The sequence below is a fragment of the Manacus vitellinus genome, unplaced genomic scaffold, assembly GCF_001715985.3.
Source record: "Manacus vitellinus isolate BGI_N305 unplaced genomic scaffold, ASM171598v3 scaffold_0_pilon, whole genome shotgun sequence".
Classification (NCBI taxonomy): Eukaryota; Metazoa; Chordata; class Aves; order Passeriformes; family Pipridae; genus Manacus; species Manacus vitellinus.
This window is the reverse complement of record NW_021938789.1, coordinates 40,911,294-40,939,193: the sequence shown is the minus strand read 5'-3', so window position 1 is coordinate 40,939,193 and position 27,900 is coordinate 40,911,294. Positions and strand designations below refer to the sequence as shown.

Here is a 27,900-nt window from a genome sequence, read left to right as displayed (position 1 = left end):
CACTGGGCAGGTAAGTGTTTATGCAAGTGCTGAGACATGGTGAGTCCTTCCACCCTTATCCACAGGTCCCAAATTGTCTCGTGCACTTACTGGCTACTCTGGTCACTCAGCCACTGCCCACCAGTCCCACTCATTTGCCAGCACTATTTATACCCCAGCTCTAGGGTTTCAGAGGGGTTGGAAACCGAGCTCCACAGTGCCACAGCAACAGGAATGCTTACAGAGGCACAGAAAGGAGGGTTGGAGTTAGGGCAGCAGTTGGAGGCAGCAAGTGCCCAGGGAATGCATCTGAAACAGCCCCCAAGCTCCCACACCTTGACGGGGAGACGCCTGTGAGCCAAGCCTGGACAGAGCAAGGGCTGGGCACTGGGGCTGCCCAGACAGCAGGAAGAAAAGGGAGGTTTTGTCAGTGCCACACAAAGCGTGGTTTAATCCCCACTGGCCACAGCAGACAAAGAACAACAGTCAGCAGGTGCCAAGGAGTAGGTTTTAACTGCCCGGGGAGCCTTCCCATTACGGCTGAGTAACACTTGAAAAACGCAAGAGGCAATTATAGGGGCTGTTTATCTTTTTATTATAAATTTAGTATGAATGACCAATGGAAAAGTCACAATGGAGTACCAAGAACATTTTATCAAAATTTTAGCAGCATTTAAACAGTAATAGATTCCCAGCCTCCTCCAGGCACCCTTTGCCCTTTGCCTCCCACCCACAAAACAGTAACCTTCACTCAAATGTGCTTTCCAAAGGCACGCAGGGGATGCAGCTAGACATTTTCCCCTGAGCTGCCTTGAAAAAAATCTCATCCCAAATGCTGGTTACCATACAACCTCCATCCATGCAGGGCCAGGCTCCCATCCCCTCCTTGCTGTTGGCAGCACAGCAAGAGGTTGGCTGGCTGTGGCATCGGATGGGACTTGCCACGGGGGAGGCAGCATCTGCTCACATCCTCCCCGTTGTTTCTCACGCTATCCCCTGCATGGATCAGCACTTCCATGGGCGCCCATTACCTTCAACCACAAAACCAGGGCTAGGCCCGTTTCCTAACAGCTGCTGCCCTTCGCTTCTGTACGCGGGGGTGCCGTGCATGCCACGGTCCCGCTCCTGTACCTGAGAGTGTGTGCTTGTGGCTGGATGGACAGGAAAAGGGGAGGCTGACGGTCTGTTCTCCCACAGGAATTGATAGGAGGGCAACTGGGAGCTGTGACTTGAAGGGGAAAGGTAGAAGGTGAGCAGTGAGATACTGAAGTATCAACCCACAAAATGAAGTCAGTCTACTATCAGCTAATGTGGAGAACCATGGTCTGCCTACTAAGTCACAAGAGCTAACTTTTTTGTGTGCGCTTCTTTTTTTTTTAAAGTTACATTAAGACATGAACAGTACTATCCCAGCCTCACTGGCTGGAGCTTGGTGAAAATGCTGAATTAGAGGTTGGGAAACACAACACACGCTCACACGTGTAGACAACAACATAATATTGGCAAGCTATTCCCCTGCTTCTTTGGTACTTCCTAAACTTTCTTATCCAAAATATATAAGGGAAATGCACCATTTAAAAGTTACTGTTGTAAGTATTTACACAGCCATAACCATCACGCTATGATACACAAAGATCAATGTGATATGAACAAAGTTATTTTATGAAAAGCACTTCTGCACATTTTATTTTGTTCCAGTATCTTAATAGCTTTAAAAAATTCATGTGTTATGCAGTCCTGTACCTCGCTTCTTATATCAAATGGACAAGAAACATTTCCTAATCCATACTCTTCTTCAAAAGATTAAAAAATAGCCACCAAAATGATACACTATGTACAAATTTTACTAAATATTAAATTCTAGGTAATTATTTTCACCCCACTGATAATATAACTTAGGTATTGTTACCTACTATATGCATATATATTTCTGTAATATATAAGAAATGGCACCACATCACCATGTCACCAATATGACACATTGTTATGTACAGTAGATAAGAAGTTAGATATGGAAGATGGATCCTCTCCGACTGCTTCTTTCACGGGAACGCTTCTCCCCTCGGTAGTAGCTTGGCCATTTCCCCTTTTCCCAGCAGAGGAAGCTCTTCAGATGTAAGGCAAGATCCCATACCTCAGCAGCGCCATAACCCCAGCACTGAACAAGCCAGCCACTGGCACAGTCACAAACCACGCCAGGAAGATGTTGCGGAAAAGGCGCCAGTCAACAGCTTTCTTGGAGCGGATCCAGCCAACGGCCACCACGGAGCCAACCTTGGGAGTGTGGGGAGGAGAGAGGGAGACAAAGTGTGAGGGGTAGGTCTGAGCGCCTGTAATATGCCCACAACCACACCAATGCCAGCCAGCTGATACCAAGCGATGCTCTGAGATAAAGCAGCCCCTGAGGATGACAATGGCTCTGTTTGGGTGTGGTGACAGGAGGGCGACACTTCCAGGGTGCTTTAACCTTTATTTTTCAACTATCTGTTTTTCATGAGTCTTGGGGTTGGCCAAAGGCAAATAAATATGTTTGTAGGTTTTTCTCTGTCCTGCTAACTCCTGCATCAGCCATCAGTGGCACTGAGGCAGCCCTCCACCTTACTCTCAGTCCACAGGGCGCAGGGCAAGTGTCCACCAAGTCTGGCCAGACTGCAGTCTAAATTACGAAAAAACCAGGAGAGTTGTTTTTAGGGCTCTGCTAGAGAGCTTAGCATGGGGCAGGTCAGGAGAACTAGTATGTCCCACTTGCCTGCCCTCTTGCTGGTTTGGGATGTCCTGCCCAAACCCAGCAGCTGCGGAACCTCTGCAGCTTAGAGCCCAGCATAGAGAGGTGACTCAAAACAGCATATCTGTATTTTAATACTGTGGGCTATAAACAGGACAGCAACGGCACGGTAAGCAGCTGAGCCCACCCTGTGACAGTGAGGGTGACTTGGCAGGGGACAGATAGACAGTGCAAGGTTAGGATGCAGTACATCAAACTCATCAGTCCAAGCCCTCTGAGGAAAACCAGCCCTTTTGGACCAGCTAGCCAAGCAAAGCATCCAGAGCTAAAATCCTCTGTGCAGACAAAGACATCAGCCTGATGCTTTGGGGCACACAAACTGCACGGACACCAAGACGATGGTGGGGAAGTGGATGAACCACCAAAATATCCTTCAAAGTCACAGCTACTAGGGCAGCGGGGTAGGTCAGTGGTCTTGTAGACAAAACACATTGTAGCACGGCAAAGCTGAAACCTTTTCTTCCTTTGACTGTGTTTTCAGTCCATAAGCTCAGGTATAAACCCAGTATATTAGTTCTTAAGAAAAAACTGGGCTGAAAAAACCATTTTCAGTGAAAAATTATACAAAAACTTCAGAAACTCTCTATTTTCTTTCTGCCCTGGAAGTGGCTTTCCATGCTGCTAGCAAAAACATGTGCATGTCTATTCAAAGTGCATGGTAAAGCAGCAAGAAATGTGGAAGGAATATCCTGTTTTGAAGGTAAGGAAACTCCAAGACACAGCTGAGCATGTGCCATCCCTGCCTACCCGCTTATTTTCTTAATGGGAGTATCAGTCCCTGCCTACAGATCAAAAGACAGGCTGCTCCCCATGTACAGAGCCAGGAAAATGATAAATGCTAGGAGGACAAGGAATCAGGGAAAGACGGGATGGAGATATCAAATCCATATTTTTTGTTAATATCTACTTAGCTTCTAACTATTGCTTAATGTTTCTTTTTGGAGAACAGTTATTTGTGGAAGACCCTGTAACTCTAGGGTGCCTGTGATGGAACAAGGGAAAACTAAATCTGATATTCTATGACCAGTAAGGCCTCTGTCTAAAGCTTGATCCAATAAGGAAATCGTTTGGATAATATTTCATCTGAATACTGCTTGAGTGGATAGTATGCTATTCTGTATTTAGGAGGAGCCCAGTGAAGAGGAACCCCACATTTCTGCCTATATCAAAGCCTTAATTCAAGGAAACAGCGTTTGGTTTTCCAGCAGCTCAGCTGTGAGGCTCAGCTTTCCATTTTCCATGTCCTTAGCATCCATCTGTCATGCTTGCAACAAGAAGCATTGCTTATTGAGTAAGCCTGCAGTCTACGTACGCTAGTCTCCGAGTCCTTCCTGAAATTTAAAAGGTATCAGCAATGATGGCATTGGTAATCTGTTTCAAACATTGTTAAAGTTTAGTTTATTAATAGTGATTTTGATGGACTAGAGGTTAGGAGAGTAACTAAAACTTGGGTGTAGGCACACTACACCACCTGCAGAATTTCAGATGATATCTACTTTGAGATTGGTTTGAAATCAGTGCAGTTTGCCTTCAGTATGCTCTGCTTAAAGCATTACAGAAATGCTCTTGGCTCTTGTTCCTGTGCAATGGTGTATCATAAGAACACACAGAACAGGATAATTCAATCATAGCAGCACAGAGAATATTTTTCAAAACCCCAAAATCATAATGGCAAAACGGAGCTGACAGTATGACCTCAGCAAAGTCACTTTTGCAGAGGAAAAGCATTTAACTCCTGCACTGTAATTTTATCTGTACATGAACACAATCTGTTACAGCTGAGAAATGTCTATTTATTTCTACATCTCAAATCTTAGAATAAATAACAGGTGCTATGTGTAACATTCAATACCTGGGCAATAGAAAGGCAAGGTATGCATTTACACCATACCAGCTTTTCGGTGCTAAATCCTAAGGGAGGTTGAACTGGTGCAGGCAGAGCGATGTGGCTACCACGTTCAGATTCACAAATTCCTTTGGAGGCTCAAAAGATGAGGTCTTTCCTTCAGACTTCCTTGACTTGGAGGCTTTCAGAGGGATTTTCTTCTCCCCTTTGACTCATGGCAAACGTGAAGGTGCAGTTCAGGCCATCAGCAGGCACTGAGCGTGAAAAAGCTGCTTGGCTCTAGATTTAGGACAGGCACATTGAGCAGTGACCACCTCATGTAGACCAAAGCCTCTGATTTAGGACCAAAGGCAGCTCCTGATCTGAGAGGGACTGACGAATCTTTCTCAGAAGCTAATGCTTCTCTTCCTGCTACCAGTTTGCCACCACATCTGCTCCAAGACCTGAAAACTGCTGCTCAGAGCTTTCCTTCATACTTAGTCTCCATTTTTCATTACAGACTATTGTTTCACCTTAAAAAGGTCTCATTCCACCTCTGTTGTTTCATGTTGCTCCTTCTTTGCCATCAGTTTATCTAGTTACCGCATGTTCAATTGACTGATACCCCTTGGTAGGGCTCCCACTTCCGCAAATTCTATTTTGCAGTGGAGCAAAAACAAATATTGGGTAAAGGAATAATTTCCACTCCCTGATGCTTGAGCCTCGATATCAGACTAACCTCGAATCTCTTTTCTTTCTGAATTCTAGGGCAAAATAATTTTCCTGCTGATTTTTAAGACAGCATTTTTGACTCAGTGCTTTCAGAGAGGAATTTTTACATGGAGCAAAGGATATATAACAGTTCTTTTATTCCTTCTCTGGGCCCTCAAAGAAAACAAGGAATTAATCTGTTACAAGTGTTTGCTTTATCTTGTGTTGATCCCTTATGATCTTTCAGCTCAGGATCTCTGCTGAAACATTGAGTCAGTTACAATGACATGTTGTCCTGGAAGACTCTAATCCTATTGCAAAGTGGATCTTTCCATTAAGAATAATCCATCTAATGAGATACAGCAAACTACAGGGAGCAGACACAGACTAACCACATCAACTGCTTTTATGAAAGTATTTTTTAAAAGGAACTATTTTGCTCTGCAGTTAGAAAAGACCAAGCTTTTAACTGCGTTGAGGGAATGAATACCTCCTCATGCCACCCCCTCATTAGCTTATGGCTTCCAAGACATTTTCTTTTTAAATTCAGTTTATTTATCTGCACCAAAGTGTGTTTTCTCTTTTACAACAGTTGGCTAGAAGTGCTTCAGGCACACAGGGATAATCAAAGCTGTATTATTCTCCCTGGCAAATTCTTCATCATGCATTTGATATACCAGCCATCTTAAAGGGAGGTGGTTTCAGGCTAGCATTTTTAGAAGTGAATCACGTTGTTATTATTTTTCCCCTCCCTGCTTGATTCAGAGGAACCAGAGTTCTGTCAATGCCAGGAAATCTGAACAGCCTTTCAGAGCAGCCCATTCTTGGCTGCTTCTCAAAGAGGCACCAGGGCAGAAGAAAGAAATGATTTTGCAACAGAGGAAGGCTTTCTGAAGAAATGGTTTTCACTAGAAAAAGGCCAATTGACTCTTTCACTGGAAACCAGGTCAATGTCACAGGCAAGGATGCCAGGTTTTTTGCCAGCCCGCCTGCCATGCCGTGGAGCAGTTAGCCCCGGAAATCTGCCTGCCTGCCCCAGCCCCAGCCCGGGCTGGAAGGGCTCCAAGGTCTCCAGGCTGCAGTAGTGAATCCTACAGGAGCTGTCTTTTTTTAGGGCTTGGTCTTGGTGGCATATCACGCCACTGAGGGACTTTGCCACTCTGGGGTCTCTGATTTTGGAGGGGCTTCCCCACATCCTGCCAGAGGATGAGAGAAACAAACAGCTCTGCATGTCCAAGACCTTGGGAGTCCATAAGGAAGCAAAGGAAAGAAAGATGGGATATTTGACTTGCAAATTTCCCAGGGAACATAATTTTAAATTCCCATTATGTTCTTCCAGCAGTGTAAATGTGCACATACTCCCTATGTCTACAAGCAATACAAATGTCTTTTCACACAGCCTACCATATGACACAATTAAATTCTGCTCATTACCCAGCCGATATCTATACTCCAAAGTGGTCTTTTTTAGAAAATAATAAGAAAGCCAACAACCTTGTTCAAAGAACTGATTATAAGGGCCAGATTCTGTATTATAATGCACAAAAGTGAGGACAAGTTGGTTTAAAAGAAGAGAGACATTAACATATTAGCTTAATGATGTAGCAGTGTTTTTCATACAGGTTGCTTTAAAACACATGTAACTGGGTTCACACAAACTACAGATCTATGTTATTTTAATATGTCTATATTAGTTCAGTACAATCATATAAGGGTGAAAAATGGTCCAGACTTTTGTGCAATTAGTTATAATGCTGACTTTGCTTTTATCTGTACCAGCTTTAAAAGTGAACCTCGTTATTTTGCGATCACAGTCTGCACGGTGCACCACATAGTGAAGGCAATCTGCAACAATTGGTATCTCTTGTGGTTTGTTATGGTTTGTCCTAGTGATGTGATTTACTGAGAGGATCACTGCAAACCCCAATACCTTGCAATGGGTGGAGCTTATTGGAATACCCACATTTGAGGCTACAAGTACCGTTAGCGCACACATTACTTCAATGCAAAATCCACTGTGAAGAAATAAAAAAAAAAAGACAGATGGAAAACCTGTAGTAAAAGAGTTATATGCAGGAAATCCCATGCCATGCACTTATCAAGAAAGTGAAGTATAAATGATGAATGGTGCGCAGCCTCTGAACAAGGGAGAAATGTTACCCGACCAGGTTCAAATGGCACTGTCAGAGGAAACCAGGTTCTTCCTTGTAATCATTTGCTTTAAAATTGATGTCATGTTTTTGTAAGTGCTGTTTTTCTTTACCAACAGCTATGGAGTTCACACTGTGTCCAATTCCAGTGACTTTACTGTGACAACTCCAATGCATTTTTTTTAAGCCTGATTATTTTCCAATGTCACTGGCATGACCGAGATGCGCTGATGCACCTCTGCCTAACCATCCTCTGTCAGCGGCTGTTTTCCCCTTGCCATGCCATTATCCCTGGCTCGAGCAGCACAATTTTAAGATGAATAGTCCAGACTGCCTTGACTGCAGTCGCTGGGCAAAGGCATACCTTGCAGTGTGTAGTACTGACAGGAAGTCCAACATTGGAAGCTACCACAACTGTGAACGCCGAAGCCAACTCAATAGTGAATCCACTGCAGGAAGCATAAGAAAACACTTCACAATCACTCTTTGCATCAGCTCGGACTGATACCATGCAGCGTGCCAAAGTCTTACCCGTTTCTTCTTTTGACTGTGTTATCTCCAAGTGATTTTTGTCATACAAATAAGTTAAGAGAACAAGGAAGGGTTGAATAATGGGAACGGCACAGGCTAGTCATCTGTAGTAACCTGGCTGCATGGCTCATTGCGTCAGGGACTTTTACTACTCGACGCTGCAGTGAATCATGCCTAATTAGTAATTCGGTTAAGCACCAGCAGAGGTCGAATATGCATTAAGGATGAAAATTACTGTAATAAATACATTTAATAGTCAGAAGCGCACTGGGAAAGCCACTGTAATCTTGCCATTTCCAAATGCACCTTCTGCTATATTAATTAGGTCATCAGCAGAAGACTGTTCACGCAGACCTCTATGCCTCAAACACATTCAGTATTAGTTTACAGGGTTATCTTTTTTCCTTTCACTCTTTCTCATTCTTTCTTTCTCTCCTCTTCCTTTTATTTCTTTCATTTTTTAGAAAGATGGAGAAGTCGAAGCAAGGTTATCATTAATATCAAAGCACAGCAGATCCAGCAAAATGCATTACAAACAAAATACTGGAGCAGCAATTTCTCAGATTGGTTCACACATGAAGTTCACAAAGCCGTAATGACACCTGTGGACCTACCTTGATGGTGTGATTGGAGTGAGGTCTTTACCCATGGTCTGGATAACTCTTCTACCCCAGACCCAGAGACCCACACAGATCCCAACACCTCCATAAAACAGCAGCCAGACGGGAGTCGACGCTTCTTGCATTACACCACCTTGCTCGTAGATAAGCCAGAGCGCGACGAGGGGACCGATTGCGTTGCTGGAGAAACAGAAATACATCACCTGAGTTATAGAAATGTGGATAATTGCCTTGACAGAAGTCTCTTATTTTCTGTGTTATTTTAATTCACTATGCATGCAGCACCGCTCTGACTTGACCCTACAGGCAACACCCTTTCTTGCTTGGAAAGGCTGAGGCAGGAGAATCTCATCATGTTGCTTTTTCAGCTGTCACTTCATCACTGATAACTAGAGTGAATCCTGAAAGGAATTTCTCTTTTACAAATTGTTTCCTAAAATGTCAGTCAGAAGTACCTCATCAAGTCTGTTCTGTGACAAAAATCAGTATTTTCAGCACTGAACTGAAACTATCTCAAAATTTACCAATTCAAGAGCTCTCCATCTTCAAAATTCAAGTATCGAATTAGCTCTTCCTGTCAAATAGGGAAAATAATGAACAAAATTACCATTGCAGACAAGAATATAGAAATATAATCTAGTTTGACAGCCAGTAAAGTTTGGGATATGATCAGAGTGCAGCTAGGAAGGTGACTTAGTCCTCTTCAAACATGTTGTAGAGCTAGTTGGACTGGATCAGAGAGGACTCTTTGGTGACACAGAGCTGGTGTAAGCCCTTTTTGCTACCCTGCTGCTGCTATCTAGAAAAACACTGAAAGTCAGCCACACTGAAGTCCCCACTCCTAATGCAGGTCATCCAAAATTGGTCACTGGAGTCTCCAGTGCCTGGAGTCATACTTCTGACATTGTTTATTCTAAAAAAGCATGAGAGTTAGAAGAAAAACTTGAAAGCTGGTATCCAGTTACTTTAGAGGCTTAAATACTAAAAAGCAGATAAGAATTTCAATGTCCCTTTTTTTTCAGCTTTTTTACTAAACTGAGTAGCTGCTTGCCTGGTTGAGCTGTATTTATCCACTCCAAAAAAGCATACTTAGTGAAACAGCACTACATTTATGTCTAAAGAATCACAAAAAGAGCAGAGCAAACCTGACCAATGTCATTCAAAACATGTGAAAACCATCAGGAAGCGCCGCTCCTTGTAAATCAATAAGGAAAGCGGGTCACAGCGAGCACTGCAGGCAGGACCCATGGCCATGCTCACCCTGGAGCCAGGACCAGCTAAATTTAATTCCTGGTTCCGCTCCAAAACACACAGATGGAGTAAGGGCCAGTTTTAATGTCAAATGTTATGCAAACCAAGCCACCGTATCTGCCAGTTAATAATTTACTTGAATCCCATCTTTACCAAATGCAAGGCACTAGGAGCTGAGTGGAGATTGCCAAGAGACGAGGGTCCTCAGCATTGCAAAGCTCGGCACATCTAAGGAATACAAGACCCTCCTTCTTTTGTCTGGTCCTTGAGAAAACCAGCTCTGAACCCTTGGAAGTGGTCCTAGAGCAAAGTAACTAGGAAGGAGTTTTCCCTTGTAAACACACACAACAACATTGAAGCTGCAAGGCAAATGAAAATATTTAAAAATGTTTTTGATATAAGAAAGAATTTATAATTCTTACAGATTTTGAGAAAATTACTGAAAATAAATTAGTGAGCTAATATGGATAATAAAATCCAGTGGGTTTGAAGACTATGGGTTATACAGTGAAGAGCTAAATACACATTAAATAAAGACTGATTTCCACTAGCAAAAATACTTTAAAATTCTGATCTGATACTGTGCCTGAGTAAGCATTTGATTTGTTGATTTTTTGTGTGAATGGAATCACAGTATGTAAAAAGTCTTAGGGCCTAAATGCAAGAATTATTTTTCCTCCAAGGAAGAAGAGATTCTTGATCAAAACATTTCTAATATTTTTAAGTTGACCTGCAACTTCTTTTCCAGTGTTTTCAGGTGTGGATTAAGTTACTTGCACATTTAAATGCCTTCTTCTGCACAGAAAAAAAAGGTAATTCAATGTACCTTCAACTGATGGCTACAGAAGGATGGATAAAGGCAAATAAAAGACTGATCAGATGAATAAAGGGAAAACTGATCATCCCTTCTTACTGTGCTGTATAACATGGAAACAACCTGCCTGTTGAAAATAACAGGCACATTTGAAGCAAGTCCAGGCATTGATTCCTGACTGTTCTAAAGAGATTATGGATGGATATTTGTAAGTCCCAATGTAAATGGAAAGACAGAAAAGGCTTCAAAAACTGCAGCAGCAAACTATGCTCTTCTGCATCAAAATCCAGTTTTAATTATTTGCAAATGCTACACCTCTGTGAATCAACTAAGCTTAATCTTTGAAGAAAAGGTTATTTTCTTATTTGCAGCAATGGAAGACAAGGCAAAACTCTGCTGGCTTATGCTCAGCCTCAGAGGACCTGAGTGGCTGACTCTGCCCAATAGATCATAAGAGATGGCGCTGATGCCCACAGAAGCAGCATTTCCGATACCTTCCCTATAAGAAATGAAAGCAGAAGAGCACTGGATCCATATATGTTTGGAAAGGCAAAAAGGTAATTAACCACATTTTTATTTGTGGGTATCTGCATCACTGGTTATCTTTACCAGAAGGATATTTCTCCTCTCCCTATAAATCATATTCAATGTGACTTAAATGTTCAGCTCCTAGGGACAGTGACATCTCCCAGCCTGAGCATCTGAAAGTGGCTACCAACAGCCACCAAACCAGTGGCTCCAATCTACCACCATCATGGCTCTCCAAAGGGCTCCTTCGGCTTCTAGATTTGTTCAGGAGGTCCGGTCCGAGGGGCCTATGGTATCAATGCTTCCAATGTCAATGGAGAACAACTGTAGAAGAAGCTGTTAGGCCTGTTCCACCACAAAACTACCGAAAGCTCACAATGAATGGGTCTGAGTCAGGCACTGGAAAGAATGACTTTGGTTCTGTATAGAAATAGAAGAGAACCAGTCCCAACAGGACAGTAAGAGCGAGTAAGAGAGAAACAACACACATGAAAAAAAAAAAAGGCATTGTTAGATAAGAGAGTTTGCTTTGAGACCTTCTCAGATGTCTCCTACAGCTGAGTGACTAACCAGACGAACCACAAAGATGCTGGCTAGACTGGGATGTGGCTTTCACAGTATTTCCCACCAGTTTTATCTCATTTGACTCAAGACATAACTAGCAAGAAAGCAGACCTTAAATCTTCCATGCATTTGGCTAAGACTCATTTCACAAGTCTATTTTCAAGTGACTTTCTCTCATTCTCCCATGCAGGTTTTTATTTGCCTTAACTAACTCTCCTTCGTGCTGGAGCTCCAAGTCTTATTTATGGCAGCTTAGAGGAGAAGAAAAAAGCCTGAGATGTCACCCAGGGGCTCTGAACCCCTATCCACATCTATGTATACCTAAAACTGCTCTTAGGTTCCTATGAAACTGAAGTGCTTTAGAGGATGTTGCTGTATTATTTAGCTATTGGGTTTAAAAAGCAACATGAGCTGCTCCTGCCATGGTATTACTTTAATTTTGTATGCCTAATACACACTTTTCCACTGAGCACAAAAGGATAGCCATTACAAGCTAATTTTAGGATGAATTTATGAAATGGAGTAAGAAGCCTACCTCCTGAGTCTACCTGTTGTAAAAGTGTACTTTCCACATCCAGTACTTTTCACCATCTCTGCTGGGCTCCACCAGCCACAGTTACTCGCAGGGCACAGGACTTTGCAGCAGGGGCAGTGCATAGGGGCTGTTTGCCTTCTCCAGAGGTGCAATACAGGATTAAATGCCATCTATAGTAATACTTGTACTTGCAGACACGTGTCACAGTGGTTCAGCAAAGTGCTGCTCAGTGTTTCTGAAGTGCTGCCTGACCCTCATGATGGTTTCTCTCTCGACTAACGTGAATTGGCACAACTTCTCTTTTTCTGCTCACTTGTGCCAGTTGAGAATCTGTCACGCACCATTTATAAAACTGTTGTGAAAGATAGCATTTGACAGTGAATCTGAACTATAAATAGAGTTGGCTTCTCCTCTCCCCTGTGAGACAGATAGTATTACCAACAAAAAAAAAAAAACCCACCCCACATTCAGCTATCAGGAGACAAGCTTAGAAATTACAGTTTCCCATGTGCACACACACAAGCAGAAATTTCTGGTACCTTTGGGTCACAAGTCCAAGCCCTTCTCTGGAGGCACAAGGACTAAAACTTTTCTTAAATTATATTTTTATTAAAAAATTAGGGGTTTTTTCCCAGTAATGGAAGAATGCCATCAGTTGAATGCTCTATTGCCAAATCCCATCAAACTTGTCATAACATTTTGTGAAGTAGCAACATTGCTGTTACCTCACTATTATCTGGGGGGAGTAGTGAGTTGCTCAAAAAGAAAATCTAACTGTATTTGAAATCTACACTCTGAATACACTTTGTTAATAATCTACAGACTCCTTGATGACCATGCTTTGAATGCTCTGCTACCTGAAAAAAGAGATTGTGTTTTAGCCACTTTTTCTAGTGGAGTGAAAGAACCTTGAAATGTACATTTTCACCAATTAAAACTGAATGACTAGCAAAACAACCATCTGAGAAATCTTTATTAGGCATCCAATATTACAAATACAATTGCAAAATCCCCAGCCTTTTGCTAATTTCTCAAGCCAGGGTTTCACAAACCAACCTTCCACTGGGAAAATCAGTGGGATGGATATTTCTGAGTAGGCTGTAGTTATGCCATGACATCACCCAGTTGAGTAAGGATGCAAGAAAGATATGCCTATAGGTAGCAAGAGGAAAAAAATATGTCATGATCTCCAGAGATCTCAGATTATCAAGAGAGTTTAATCCTAATTCCAATAACCAGACAGTTCTGAAATAGTGCATATACCATAGAACAATAAAAGTGTGCCACAGATGTGCCCTGTGAAGTGCACAAAGTGCAAGCTTTGGGTGCATTAATGAGTCAGGGAGGATACGTTTTTATTCTTGCAGCTCATTTCTGTGCACTCCAAATACTGCCCCTGAAACCCCAACTCACTGGATCCTGGAGAGTTGGGTCCATCCTCCCTCATACCCACCAGCATCAGCTTTTTTCCTGGCAAACCCACTCATGGGCCCTGCTCACAGCAGAATGGGGAGGGATTCCTGCGCCCACTGGAGCTCCGTTTCTTGCTGCTCTCCTCTGGCTTGCCTGCATGGCACAACAAAAATGACACATCCCTACACAACTAAGGACACAAGTGAAGATTCATATCTACTTGAGACACAGGCTGGATTCACAGGATGGACTTCTGTTAAAAAGGGAAGAAATAAGATATCAGGCTGCTCTCACTAATCATAACTGACAGATTAGCTTCCTAAATATTCTAAGTGATCTCGACTGCAGCTCTCAAGGAGGAAATAAGAAATACTCATTTTGTAATCCAGCCTTATTATAGCTCCTTTAGACTCCTTATTTAGCCAGGAGGCTGAATCCCACTAAGCTCTCTGTGTGCAGTGAGATACTGGCAAGGTTCCAGCTCTTCCCTCCTTTAATCCCATTACATTTACTTCAGGAAGAGGGGAAAAAGGTGAATCCTACTGCTGTTTGTGTGCTCTGACCTAAAAATCCAGTGAAGTCTGTACGGAGGTGAGAGGAGTTTCCTCTGCCTGTATTTTGAGCAAGTAGGTATTTCCTAGTTTCACTCAAAATGTTTTGCTTAAACAATTAATTCCCTGTCTGGTAGCAGTTCAGCTTCCCTAAAACCAGTGAGACAATGTGTAGAAATATTTTAAAAACACTAAACATATTTACTATAGTTCTGAAATAGTTTTAAATCCTGTCATCAGTAATGCAGTCTGTAACATTTAGATAATGAGAGCCATTCTTTGTCAAATTTGTGCCATAAATCTATAAGGCATGACCTGGAAACTCTAACACAAATGACCCTTTTATCCTAATATCTAAGCATGAATACGCAAGGGTAGTCTTGAAATCCTCCAAGTGAAATTTAATTAGAGCAGACACATTCAAACCATTTATGCAACAGGAACTCAGGAAAACTGAGATCCCCCGTGAAACGTCTGCAGGGAGGTTTCTCCTCCCTACAGCATGTAGCAGCCAAACCTCAGCACCGACTGCACCTTGGCACGCACAGAAGGGGTGGGTAGCATGGGCCACAGTCACCCTGTTCAGCTGGAGCACCATGCCTCCTGCCACCATCACAATAATAAATCAACCTTCCTCCACGGCCAGAATCCATGAGCACAGGTAGATGCCTGCTCACACAAGTCAGGGCATGCAGTTCCTTCTGACATCCCCGGGGTTTCTCCTGTGACAGCAAGAATGATGGCCCAAGGCAGAGAAGGGAGGGTAGGAGGGGACAGAAGAGGCTATCCATTTATAGGGGAAAGAATCTGTACGAGAAAAGACTAAACACATGCAGGGACAGGTGTTTAGGAGCACGAGGTACAGGCTTTTTTCAGAGCATAAACAGCAGATTTTAATCAACAAACCTCACACTGACCTACAGCATCTTTCTGTGGGTCATCCTGCTTTGATGATTGCAAGAAAAATCCTTATTCAAGGAATAACAAGCTACAGAGATTGACTGAGTCAACAAAAGTGTCTTCCCATTTGCTAGGATGGGGCTGTGGGTCCGATGCACTCTTTGCTCATTGCTTTCTCATTCCCAACCCAGTAACAAAGCAGCCACAGCCACCGCTGTGCTGAGCACCAGAGATAGCTGTGGGGTTAGCAGCCCTCTCTAGCCATGTCCAAAACAGCCTGCCTAACTGCCCTTGTTTTTGAGAACTAGTTACTTCAGAAATATTTCCAGACTTTGAAACGCAGCATAAACCTTACAATTTCAGCAACTCTCCTGTTATTTGTCGTTATACAGGTAGGCTGCTCCGTCTGCAGTGCTGAGCCCTGGGCCATCACAATTCCTGCTGAGTTAGCCCATGTTAGAAAAATAAGCTCAGTCCAATTCAACCATAGGTGCATATAATCCCCACTGGCCAACAAAGTCCAGCCTCCTGGCCTCTCTGGAAAGCTGGCTCTGAACAAGCATTTAGGAAGCTGGCAGTTCTCCTTGTGTCACGCTCCTGGCCCAGGTCTTTTTTCCATCCTGGCCTTTTTATTCTCCCATTGCCCTTGCAATGACCTGACGTGCTCCCTTTGTGCTCGGGTGCTGAGCCAGTGGAGCTGCTCACTTGGTGCCTCTAATTAAGTTAAACAAAAACATTTTTTTCAGCAGTTCTGTCCCAACACATTTAGTCGGGATTTTAAATTCTTTAGATTTCATTCAGTCCATGTGCATGATGGTGTCACAAGGCTCTCGGCCCAGCTCAGCTAGTCCCAGCCCTGGAAGAGCTCCAGCACCCTTGACACAGCGCATATGAGCTTGGTGGCAGGGGGGCAGGAGGGGATGGGCTGAACAAAACAGTCACCCAAATAAGGAGTTGCCATGACTCCCTGTTTCTTTTAACACACAGCTGCCCCAGTCAGGATCCCTGCTGATGTCAGCCTAAGCATGAGCCCTGACTGCTACAAACATCAGCTCCTACAGCAAAGATGGCTGGTATCGTTATGATGCTAAAAAGCACCATCTTGGAAGAAACTGGGATCTAACTCCCCCATGAGTTAGTTACGAGTTAGTTCTGCAGTCGAGGGCAAAATACTGATTTAACTCTTCCAGGTCCATGGGCAATCCTGGACAATGAAATGAGAGATGTCCATATGATGTTTTGTCCAGTAAAGTGCTGTCCAAAGTATATGGGGCACTTTTGATCCATGAAGTTTTTCTGAGCTCCCTCAGGGTTCAATCTGAACTGTATGCCTCATGCTCAAATATGCTCTAAAACAGGTCAATTATTTGCTTCGCAATTACCTGCAGTTTTTAAGTTTCCTATTAGCTTTTGATTTTTCTCTCTTTGCTCCTCTTATCTGCTCCTGTCCCTTCAAGGAATACCAAAAAACAGCCTGATGGAAAATAAATGGAAAACATGGCACAAGAGTAAGTTCCAAGACAGCAAAAGAAAATGTAGGAGACAAGTCCAAAGAAAAAGATGTGGACAGTGGAGGTGCCGCCCTAAATATGAGTGAGGAGCTTTAAACCAAATGCAGAGGAAAGCTGGATTTTAATAACAGGATTCAAGGCTGAGGAAAAAAAGTAGAGAAGCAGCATCCAGAATGAGCAGAAGGAAAGTAAACAAAGGAGGGAGATGAAAAGAGAGCAGTCATCAGTGGAAGATGGACTGCCAGGGCTTACTTTCTTACAGAAGTGTGAACAGAAAGCCGTGCTCCTAGCTAGATTCTACTGCCTTATTTTTAAAATAATGTGTTGCCTTTCAAGCTCTGCAGATCTTCATGCAACATGTGGAGGAGCCAAGAGCCCAGTAAGAAGTCTTCTGCTCTGCTAGATGAAGACTGGAAAAATGTCTCTGCTACACAGTCCACTGGATAGATATCTGCATTCCTGGTGTGTTTTACCTACTATATTTTTTAGGTATAGAAAGGGGTCTTTAATTTTTGTTGTTTAGCTGGAACTCAGTACAATCACAAGGATGGGTTCCCATCCAGTCCTACACCCATGACCATCTTCTTGCTTTTCTACTAGCTTTGACAAAATGAAGCCAACTTGTTCTTTAGTTTTGCAACTTATGAATTCAGCTTAAGAAGAGATTTTGGAACAAATAGTATTTAATAAAAATACATGTTTCCTGGTAAATTTGGTAGGATCACCTGCAGGAGCAGAGATCTGAAAAATACTAAAAAAATATGAATTTTCAGGAAAGGATATTGCCAAGGTAACAAGCCAGTCTAATTAAAAAATTCTAGGGGAATTAGGCTGTAAGATGCAACAAAGCATACTGCACAGAGTCTGAACTTTATATTTCATCCTGGCCACTCCTGTCAACACCAAATCTGATATCTGAACTGATTGCATCCTTACAGATCACTTCTACCAAACTACTACCCCTGCCTCCTATAGAACAGGCAAGTGATGCTTGCATAACATGTGAGTCCTTCAGGAGTATGTATAAGCATCACCTGCAGGGCTGGGGTACCTACTGAGGTAGGCTGTGAGCTTTCTGCAATGGTATTTCCCAGGGTACATTACAAGAAAGATCAGTGGTGTTTGTCCTTATTCCTATGTTCCCTTCAGCACGTGCTACTAGCCCCCATGGGTCTTTGCTCTTGGCCAGCCAGCATGCTCAGAGCAGAGGTCTTTAACAACAGAGACCATCCAAGAGGAAAGAAAGTCGCACCTCTGATCCAGAGGATGAGGGGACCCTGGACTCCTTCCTGGAGCCAAATCCCTGCAGATACGAAGGGAGTACAAGAAGGCTCTTCAGAAAGCCCTATTCTGAATTCCCTGGACACTGACTGGATGGGAAGAAACATGTTTTTAAGTGTTTTCAAGATGAGCAGTGAGTTAAATTGGGTGGCTGACAAGAGCAACGAATAACTGTTCTTGCTGAGTTGGACAGTGTTTGCCCAAATGCCTAAGGAGGGCGATGAAAATCATGAATGCTTTAAAGTCCCATTACAAACACTGAAACCAACAGTGCCAGGGCACAGCTAACACAGAAAGGGTTCAGTGGGAAGGGGACTCAGTACAGCCCCAGCTACAACCCAAATAAGGACAGCTGCTTCAACAAGCAGCTTGAGTGAATTTCTCAGGGGACCTTATCATGATACTGGAAAAAGTGCTTATTAAATACCAAATGGATCGCTCCAGGCCTAGGGGAGAGGCAGTCCAGCCAAATCCTTAAGGAAAAACATGCAGTTCTCCCAGGGACAGAGCAAAACCACCCAAATTGCTCTCCAGTCACAAGCCATCAAGATGATGAGGTGCAATAGACCCCCACAGTGTTACAGGCAGATGGGCAATGTAAGTGCAGACCAGGAAGGTATAAAATGCTTCATCCTGAGCCTGTGTCCTACAGACAAAAGTCTTGTACTTTGTGGAATAAAACAGAGCCAAACCTTCAAAATGAAAGAGGTTGGCAAACGAGTGAGTAAAGAGACACTATTTTGCAGGGATCTGACCAGATGATGGAGGCCAAAGAAGTGCAGATAAACATTTTCTGAGACCAACTTCAAGATCGTCAGCTGCCTGAGTCAATATGAACAGGAGAAAAAGACTCCTGAAAGATGATGCTTTTCCTTTATTCCTGGGAAATGTCATTAATGCTGTAAGATTTAAGGACAGGCACACTTAAGCCAAATGACTGAAGGATGAACTCACCGTCTTCTTCCAAACTCAAGGACAACTCGGTGGTAGTGCCTCTGGATAAAACTCCTGTTAGGGAATACTGCATACCAGAACTATGCTGGGAAACGTGAAGCTTATTAAATGAGTGTTAAGAGATGAGCCATAGCCTGTGTCCTCTCTCTGCATGGGGCACGGACACATGCCCAGGGCTCCTTGGGGGTAGCTCCCTTTATTGTGGTAAGAGAACTGCAGCAGCTAGAGAAGTTTTATGTACAGGTTATGAACTGCAGTAGGACTTTAATGCTTAAACTTTAGACTTTTTTTTAACTTTAACTTTCACTAAAAAGACTTTTTAGTGATACACTGCTTCACATGGTCCTAGACTCCAGGAAAACCCCAAGCAAAAGATTCAATTAAGTGAAGTCTGTAAGGGATGCAGCAATAAAAATGAAGACATTCTTCACACATCTCTTTTCGCAGCGTGACAAGAGATGAAATTCATCTAATGACAAAAGTAGTCTAAAACCTCTTACTTGTTGAAGGTTGCTGATTTTGCAGTTCAAACAGACTGCAAATTCTGCAGGAGTAGGACTGTCCTGGTTTTTTTTACAGTGATTGGCATGTTGGGGGTAGTCTCAATGCCTCAAAGACTGCCAAAATTAAACCTAAATTAAACTAATCACTAAACAATTATTTAGCAGTAAATAAAAAAGATTTTACCCTTGAGAAGAAAATGAACCATGGACTAGGTAGCATAACTCCTGGAAAGCACCTGAGACATCGATGCCACACGCTTTGCAAAACAGAGCCCTGATGATCATCTACCTGCAGACATGAATGCGCTTTCCAACCAGTCAAGCTGGCAAACCTTGCTCCAAGTATTTAAACCTTAAAACTGCAGAGATCTCATCCTCTTACCTGACATCATTACCTCCATGGGCAAAGGATCCAAAGCAGGCTGTTAAGATCTGGAGGAAGTGGAAAAGTAGGTGGACCTGAGACGTGTCTTTCTCTTCCTTATCCTCTTCCACAGGATCAACCGGGGGCCGGTTAGGTTCTGCAAGTTCAGAGGCCAACTTCATTTCCACCCCACCTTCCTCCGCCTCGATCTCTGCCTCAGCCACTGCGTTGCAATAGCTGGAGTAGCTGTCGTAGCGGACTCGCTTCTTGGAGTAGGAAACAGTGTCTCCCACTAACTTTTCACTGTCCTCTGGAGTTGACGTATCTGCTGCCTTAAAGGAGGAATGCACGGGCATGCCACAAATAGCAGCAGTGTAACAAGTATAACTGTTGTTGCGTCGTAACAGTTTGTAGTTATTTTCTGGAGTGGGCCTTTCGTCATTGGCCCTGTCAAGGTGTATTTTGTGGAGCAAGTCTTTGTATAAACCTGAGTCCTTGTGCACAGTGTGATAAACGTGGCCATCGCTCCTCACGTGGCCATCGAAGCTGAAGGTGCCATTGGAAACAGGTGATTTCACCGAGGTGTGCGTCACCGAAAATGCCCTTCCTAAAAAGGCACAGATTCAGAATTTTTATTTATACAAAATGCAATACAAGAGCCCCATTCCTCCAACTTCACAAGAAAATAATGCGGCTGCCATCTGAGAATACAGGACAAAGGAGACCAATTTCCACTACATGCAGCGAATAAGCCAAGATTCAATTCACTGCAAAATAAAGTCTCACATATGCTGTGCAAAAAGAGGTTTGTTCCAGTGTTGTGTCTCCCCAGACATGCTGTATGACCTGCAGCAAGTCACTCAGGATCAGCTATAAGAACGTGATACTTGATGGTTAAATGCTCAGGTTCTCTGAAAAAAATGATTTCCATAAAATTTCTTTCTTGTAAAGCAAGCTCTACTTTTTCTGAGATATTGAATAGGAATAATTAGGATTTCTGAAAGGTGGGTTACTGCTATTTCATACCAAATAGAAGATCACCTGTGTTAAAGAGACATTTACATAGCTTTTAAAAATAATTTTATAAAACAGTAAAAAGTTGATGTTCTGCAGAAGTATTTCCTCAGCTATTGCAACATTTTCTAAATCTTATTTCTATGAACATGCTGATAATTGTTCCCACTGCATATATTTAATGTTAGTATACGCTGTAGGACACACATCAAAATGTATCACAGGCAATACTTCTGAAGAAACGTTTTTGCTTCCTGACTTCCCAGATTTCCACTACGCAACGTTCAGAATTTGGTTTACCTATTTATAAACTGGAGGTACACACTCAAAGGGCTCCACGCCATGACTTATTTGATTTTGCAAGAAACAGTTGAATATTTTAGACATTTATTAACCAAATTACAGAGTTGTGTAGATGTTAGCAAAGTGATATCAAAGTCAGCAGACCGCTAAGTGGAGGGGGGTGATCCCACCACAAGGGAGAACAAAAAGAGCTTTATGCACACAAGCCTACTTCTTATAAATGTATATTCAGAAAACAATGCATGAGATTTTTCTAGTGGACACGGTCCAAATGGTCATAGGTTTGTCAACTAAAGTCCAAATCTTTTCATCTCCTGTTGTAGTATGTTAATCATTTTTATGCTGAATTTAACCTTCATACATCAGTAATCTGTGTTCTCTGTATTTTTCCACTGTTCGAAAGGATGGAAACACCATTAAGGATACAAAGTAAAGCAAAGAGGCAAGTAATTTTTTTTCCCGCTGTTTCTAAAGTTGAAATACAGCCAAAGAAAATGTAATTATGTCCTCTCTAGAAAACAACGCTTATAAATGAGCATCCTTCCAAACATGTGCTGAAAAGGGATTAGAGATGGAAATCCCAAACGCTAACTTACTATTTACAAGAGAGACCTACTCACAGTTAAGAAACCTCACTGAAACAAGAAAAACACAAACCCTCTGTGTTGCATTAGTTTCTTACCATACGGTACACGTGGATGGTTTCCATTTGCAATAGTATCTGATGCCCCAGCAGCTTCTGTTACTGAGCCAGTAAGGGGAATCGTGCTCTCATCAGATGCTTTGGCACCAGGAAGCTCTTTAAAGACTGGTGTTTCTTCATCTTGAATTTTATCAAGACTTTCATCTGATATCCTTGACAGTGCAGCATCTTTCTTTAACCGGCCTAAGGAAATAATAGCACCATAATTTTAAACCCAACCTATACCACTTTTTACTTACGTTTTCACTGTTTGCATCAACAGCATAGTTTAACGTGGATACAATAACGTGGCTGCATGTCATACACATTCTTTATTTATTTCTAATACTTATCTTTACTAAGTTCATGTGGGAAAATTCTAGAGCATCTTTGTTTTTTCCTATAAAATTCACCAAAGTAGACAACTGAAGTAAAACACTGAGCTGTTCATCTATTAGTGAAATCTGAAACTGCATTTTAAACACTGCATTTCTTGAAAGTTGCAAAGAAAATAAGCAAAAGACTATAAAGCTAAAAGCTGTGATCAGCTCAACTTACTGTAAAGTTAAAGAAGTCCCTAAAAGATGATCATTCCGACAGGTTTTTCCTCTTTAACATTTCCTTACCAAAATATTAACCAGATTATATTCCAGGTTTTATTGTCCTGTTTCTGTTTAGACTCTAGAAGAAGTGAGCACTGCAATGGATTGAATTTCTACCACTGCAGATTTTTAAGCAATTACAAAAATACACGAGGAATAGTTTAAGCACATCTTCCCTGTGGGTGGGGACTGGACTAGGTCCTCTCAAGGACTGGACTTGACCTCTCAAGGGTAATTCCCCCTCTGAAATGTAATTTTACATAATTTTACATCACTCACACTTCATCAAACAACTACTTACTTTCTATTTTTCTCTTCATCCAGGGACACACAAAAATCCAGACTAAGACAGCAAAAACTAAGGACACACCAATTGATATTAGAGCAATGGCCCACACTGGCAGTATCAGTCCCAGTACTGTGAAGACAAAGAAATAAAACCTAAGAAAATCACAACTTAACATGACTTAATTATCTCATCCAGTGGAAAGCGATTTATTGCAGAAAAGCCAGTGTTCACAATGTATTCAAAACCAACATGAATGAGCTGGTGACTTTTAACATGACCACTACCACAGTATTTAAAGGCCTAGTTGACATGGAAACATTTGCAGGTTTAGTCTTCCAATTTTCTGTTACTCCACTATGGCCTTATTTCCAAATAAGACAAAGGTAAGACCCCCACATCAGGGCTGCTAAGACAGGTTTGCAGTGATTTTATACATTAATGCATGTTAAACCGTGTTGCCCCTTAGGGTAAATATTTACCTGACCTTTGCACTGGTCAATAAAGCCTAATGCTTAGCTTAATCTAAGCCATTATTTGCTTAGGATATTAGCTTAATGCCGGACTCAAGAGCTGAGGTTTCAGTCCTGCAATGCAGAGCCCTGTCAATAACTCATGTTCCTGCAAGTATTCCCCCAACAGAGCTCCTTGCACTTGTTCAATGAAGCGATCCAACCCTTAATGAAGAAAGAGCTTGGACTATGATCTTTCAAACCCATATATACATTGCCTATCTTGAAACCTATGTGATTAATTCATCCTTGAGAGTAAATGTTGCCAGGATAGAGGCCTTGGAGAGTAAATATGTATTTCCCAAGTATAAAAAACGGAGTTCCACCTTTTTATTCACACGCTTTAGAGACTGTTAAGCTGAAACAGAAGGGACATTAAGATTCTTATTTTATTTATTTTGCTTAATGAGTCACTGCAAAGAGCCTGACCTACTTCTGCAGTACAACTAATGAAGAAAAATTGGTTATACAGTTGATTTACTGTGAAACATCTTGCATATATAGCCGATTAGACTTAAGAAAAAGGAATAGTTATGTTACCCTCAAATTAGGAATGTCTTTTTATTAATTTCAGTAATGCTATGCTATGGAGTAGAGTCTACCAACTCCTTTTATCTTGTACCTCTAGTGTGTCAGGTTTTAGAGAAAACAAATTTTCATTCAAAAAAGGTCACTTTCTAAGCCTACTGTCTGAATTAGGGGCCACGTTCAGGGGTCTGTCTTCAGCTGCTTGCTCGTTCATGGCACTGGGGCAATAATCTAATCTAAAGACAACATTTAATGACCAGTCTTCAACAAAGTAGTTGAGATCACTGAACATTTTTTTTCTGAACTCTTTTGCTACAAGTCCATGTTTAAATGTACTCTGCTTAAGTAAAGTTAACTATAAAAATATAAATGAAATACATAGCCATAAAACGTGTGAATATAAACATACAAATATAAAATATATAAATTCAAATAATATAAAAATATTAATTCAAATATAAATAAAAATATGAATAAACACAAACATTTAAGTGCACATAAAATATATAAATATAAAAAAATATAAATTAAGTCCTTCAACTTCATTTCCTTCTACTGAGTTGCAATGAAAACACAACACCAAAGAAAGAAGATGCATTTAATGAAGAAACAGGCTTCAGAAACAGGCTTGGGTTTCTTATCATTAAAGGGAAGTTAACTAAATTTAAATAACAGTCTCCGTGCCAGACCTACCAGAACAGTGACTCTGCTGATGTCAATGGAGTGACAGCGTTATACTGAGTGCAAACAGCCTACCCCCTTTTATGCCCTGCTCTGAACCTTCTCTCCTTGATGCACATATCTAGAACACCTCTGAGAGCTCAACAAGTACTCAGATTTGCGAAGCCGAAGTTGGCAGCTCAGTAATTTCCCTTCCTTTAAAGAGGAGGTTTTTTTGTAGCTGTACTCTTCCCCACTAACCACAGTGAACAGAGGGTGTCACAAAAACACACTGCACAAATAGAAGCATGTGGGGAGGTGAATGATTTAGTCTTGCCCTTGTTAACTCCTAGGATAGGAGATAACTCCATGTGCTGATGGCTACCTGACAGCACACTGGCAGAGCATCCTTATGCACTGTGGGAAGCCTCCCTCCCGTGCCTCCTCCTGTGGATAGCTCACTCACCTGGTGCCCCTGTGTACATGATGGAAAACACGTTAATAGCTATGGTAGCAGCATAAAACACTGGAAGTGCACGGAGACCGTTGGGCACAGGGTCTTCCTGCATAGAAATCAAGGAGAAAAAGGAAACATTAGTTGGATTTCACACTGGATTAATGTCAGCATGAACCACCATGAGGAAAACACGTGCTCCCGAGTCAGTGCTTCTGGGAAGCTTGACAGTGTTAAAGGGAACCAGGGAGACAGGTTGTACTTTCAGGCTGGCTGCAGACCTGTTGAGCAAGTTGGTGGCAGGTTTCTTTCTGCAACTGTGTCCTTATCCATTTTTGTCTCCAAGAGAGGAACCCCTTTCACTCAGCACGACTGAAGGGTGCCAAGAAGGAGAGGGCTTTGATGTTTTGGGGTAAGGCTACAAGCATCGATGCAATGCATCCATCTCTAAACCTTACTTCTAACCTCTCGGTTTTGACTGAGACAGCCTGGCACTTTCTACCAGCTAACAGAAATCCCTGAAATAGTAAGTGTCCGGCTGCATGGAACAGGTAACACACATAAAGCGAGCACACAGTGTTTAGCATGCTGCCGTGCCTGCTGCCCACAGCAGCCTCGTGCCCTCAGCACTCACAAGGAAAGGCTCAGCTGACAGTGCAGCGGAAATGCACCATGTGAGCCACGGACAAAGCCTTTGTGAGGAGACTGCCTTGGCCTTTTGAGGGGCTCTGAGTGTTTGCAAAGAGCCTGGCGAAGCTGAGGGCTGGCTAATGTGGTTTTGTTTCTTGCTGCCATGAGCTATAAAAGGGAGCTGAGAAAAGGCTGCAGCTGCCCTGTGCTGTGCCCCGGTCCCAAAGCGTGATGCAGCACGGGCTGTATTTGCAGGGCCAGCTGCTATTCACAGACACCCCCAACAAGGGCATGAAGCCCTGTAACAGGCCACGGACTCGCCAGCTAGAAAGCTGCTCTTTTTTTATGCATGCAAACAACACAAGTCGCTTCCTGCTTACAGCAGAAGCTCTACAGATCTTACTACTTTGTGAATGGCACAGATGGCAACAGAAATTCAATGTCCTTAACTTGAACTTTTTCTGCCTCTTGAATGCTTAAATATGTGGCTTTAATACCAGAGTTCATGTATTTTGATGACTAATTTCTTAAGTTGCTAGGTTTGAATGCCATAGTGGAACCTTTCCTCATTGTTTATGCAACTTGAGTACTTCTTCATTCAAAGCTGAGTCTGATCAAATCTATCACCTGTTTTTATCACTGACATTTATTTAGATCATCATTTATTTAGAATGATGAAGCTGAGGTTACAGGTGGTGCTATTTATAGCAAAAGAATTAATCCCTCATCTATTTAGGTTCCTTGTATAACAGCTAATATAGTGCCCCTTATTTTAGGTCATTGTCATGCGCTACACTTCCCCATTTTAGCAAGCTGAATGGTGTGAGAGAAATGGAAAAAGCAGATAAAAGTGTTCTGATTTCCAGTTCATGCTGGGTGGCATCTTTTGCACTGGAGGTACATGGACTGATGTCATCAGGTCCCTAAAACCCACTAATTCAGGTTTCTTGAGAATCTACAAAATATGCAGATGCCCATCTCCTGTCTGATGTGCTGGAAAACCAAAGCTTAAAATTTCACAACTATAAAATGCCAATTAGAGTATCTCCAAGACAGAACTGTTTGGTTTGAATAACAGTCAGAACAGCTATTGTGAGGCTAAGTTAATGACAACAAGCTTGTACTAATACAGAAGCAATCTCAGTGTACCATCTTCTGCTAAATAGAATATACAATATTAATTATCACATAGCACCTTCTAAGCCTAAAATACTTGTCTAATTACTTACCCTGAGATTTCAGAACTGCTAAAAGCAAGTACAGTTCAAATGGTTATTAAAAAAATGACTGGTCTCCTGTGCAAAAAGCAAGCCACAAACTTTCAACTCTGGAAATGCCAGCACTCAAATGGGAGGCTAGAATACAACCTTCATACTAAGCACTCATTACAATAGGGAGATTTCTTTACCTTGTTTAAAATGAAGAATCTAATCAGCACAAAGAGGACTCCAGACATTAAGCCAGATAACAGTGGGGAAATAAACCAAGAGGCAACTGTGTTGAAGAAAAGAAAGAAGGAAACTTGAAATAAACAGTATTCTTGCATAATAGTTAAGTAAGTTGTTAATGAGCAATAAATTTAAAACAGTTCTTGTACAACTGGAACGAATGTTCTGTATGTTTACTTACAACTGGTGCAACTCAGTGTCCACTGACATTCATTAAAGTCAAAGTAATCCTAGGCACCATTAGAAACATCAGCCAAAGCATCTCATGATCATTTTGCAAGTTTAGCAACCAAATTCATCATAAAAGTTTCTTGTAGTTTGAATCAGAGTACACCAAACAAACCCTGTAATTTCCTAATCACCACAACCACAAGTGTTGCATGCGAGTGGAAAGCAACTGCATTTAGCAGGATGCCATGCTGCTCGCAGGGGGAAAAGTCTCAATTTCTAAAATGCCATAGAAGCGCCAACTGTAATGTATAATGCGTGTAAATTTTTTGCAGGTCAACACTGCAAATGTCCAGGACTGATTTAACTGAAGTAGGTGGCATAACTCCCACTGATTCCAATAAAACTGGATTAGGGCAGCACTCTGGAAATCTCGTCGAGTGATTTATTGTTTGCAGCATGGTGAACAGATTGATTCTGCTATCACTGTAAACTCTCTTTTACTTTCAATAGAATTAAAAAGAATATATGCATTGCTAAAGTTCAAATATATTACCATGTTTTCAGAATCGAATCCTTTTAATACAGGCTTTAGGCTGCACCTCGGGTTACAAGGCTTCCAAAACAATAACAAAAAAATCCATCACATCCCTTCTTGGATGTACTGATCTTGGCAATGGGAGGCTGTGAGTTAAACATGTGCTGTATGCCCAGATTTTGCCTCCCTGAAGATGGTGGGTGGAGAAACATGACTGTGGGCATTCACATGATGGCATACACATTGTTAGAGAGCAAGAACAGGGTAGTATGAGCTGCCACAAAAAGAATTAGAAGAGGAGGAAT

At 42.0% G+C, this 27,900-nt stretch overlaps 1 protein-coding gene across 8 annotated transcripts in view; it reads right to left on the bottom strand.

Moving 5' to 3' along the window:
- Positions 1-553: 553 nt before the first annotated feature.
- SLC20A2 (solute carrier family 20 member 2) overlaps positions 554-27,900 on the bottom strand; it is a 39,044-nt gene continuing 11,697 nt past the window's right edge. For 2 of the 8 annotated variants that reach the window (XM_018072181.2, XM_008933182.2), the window contains 8 exons: positions 26,850-26,935; positions 24,824-24,920; positions 22,673-22,789; positions 21,770-21,973; positions 19,789-20,377; positions 8,596-8,781; positions 7,815-7,899; positions 554-2,253 (listed from right to left, as the gene is read on the bottom strand). In XM_018072181.2, the coding sequence (XP_017927670.1) occupies positions 2,089-2,253; positions 7,815-7,899; positions 8,596-8,781; positions 19,789-20,377; positions 21,770-21,973; positions 22,673-22,789; positions 24,824-24,920; positions 26,850-26,935 (1,529 nt within the window). In that variant the 3' untranslated portion in view covers positions 554-2,088. The other 6 variants (XR_001920609.1, XM_018072220.1, XM_018072204.2 and 3 more) reach the window with 6 other exon arrangements.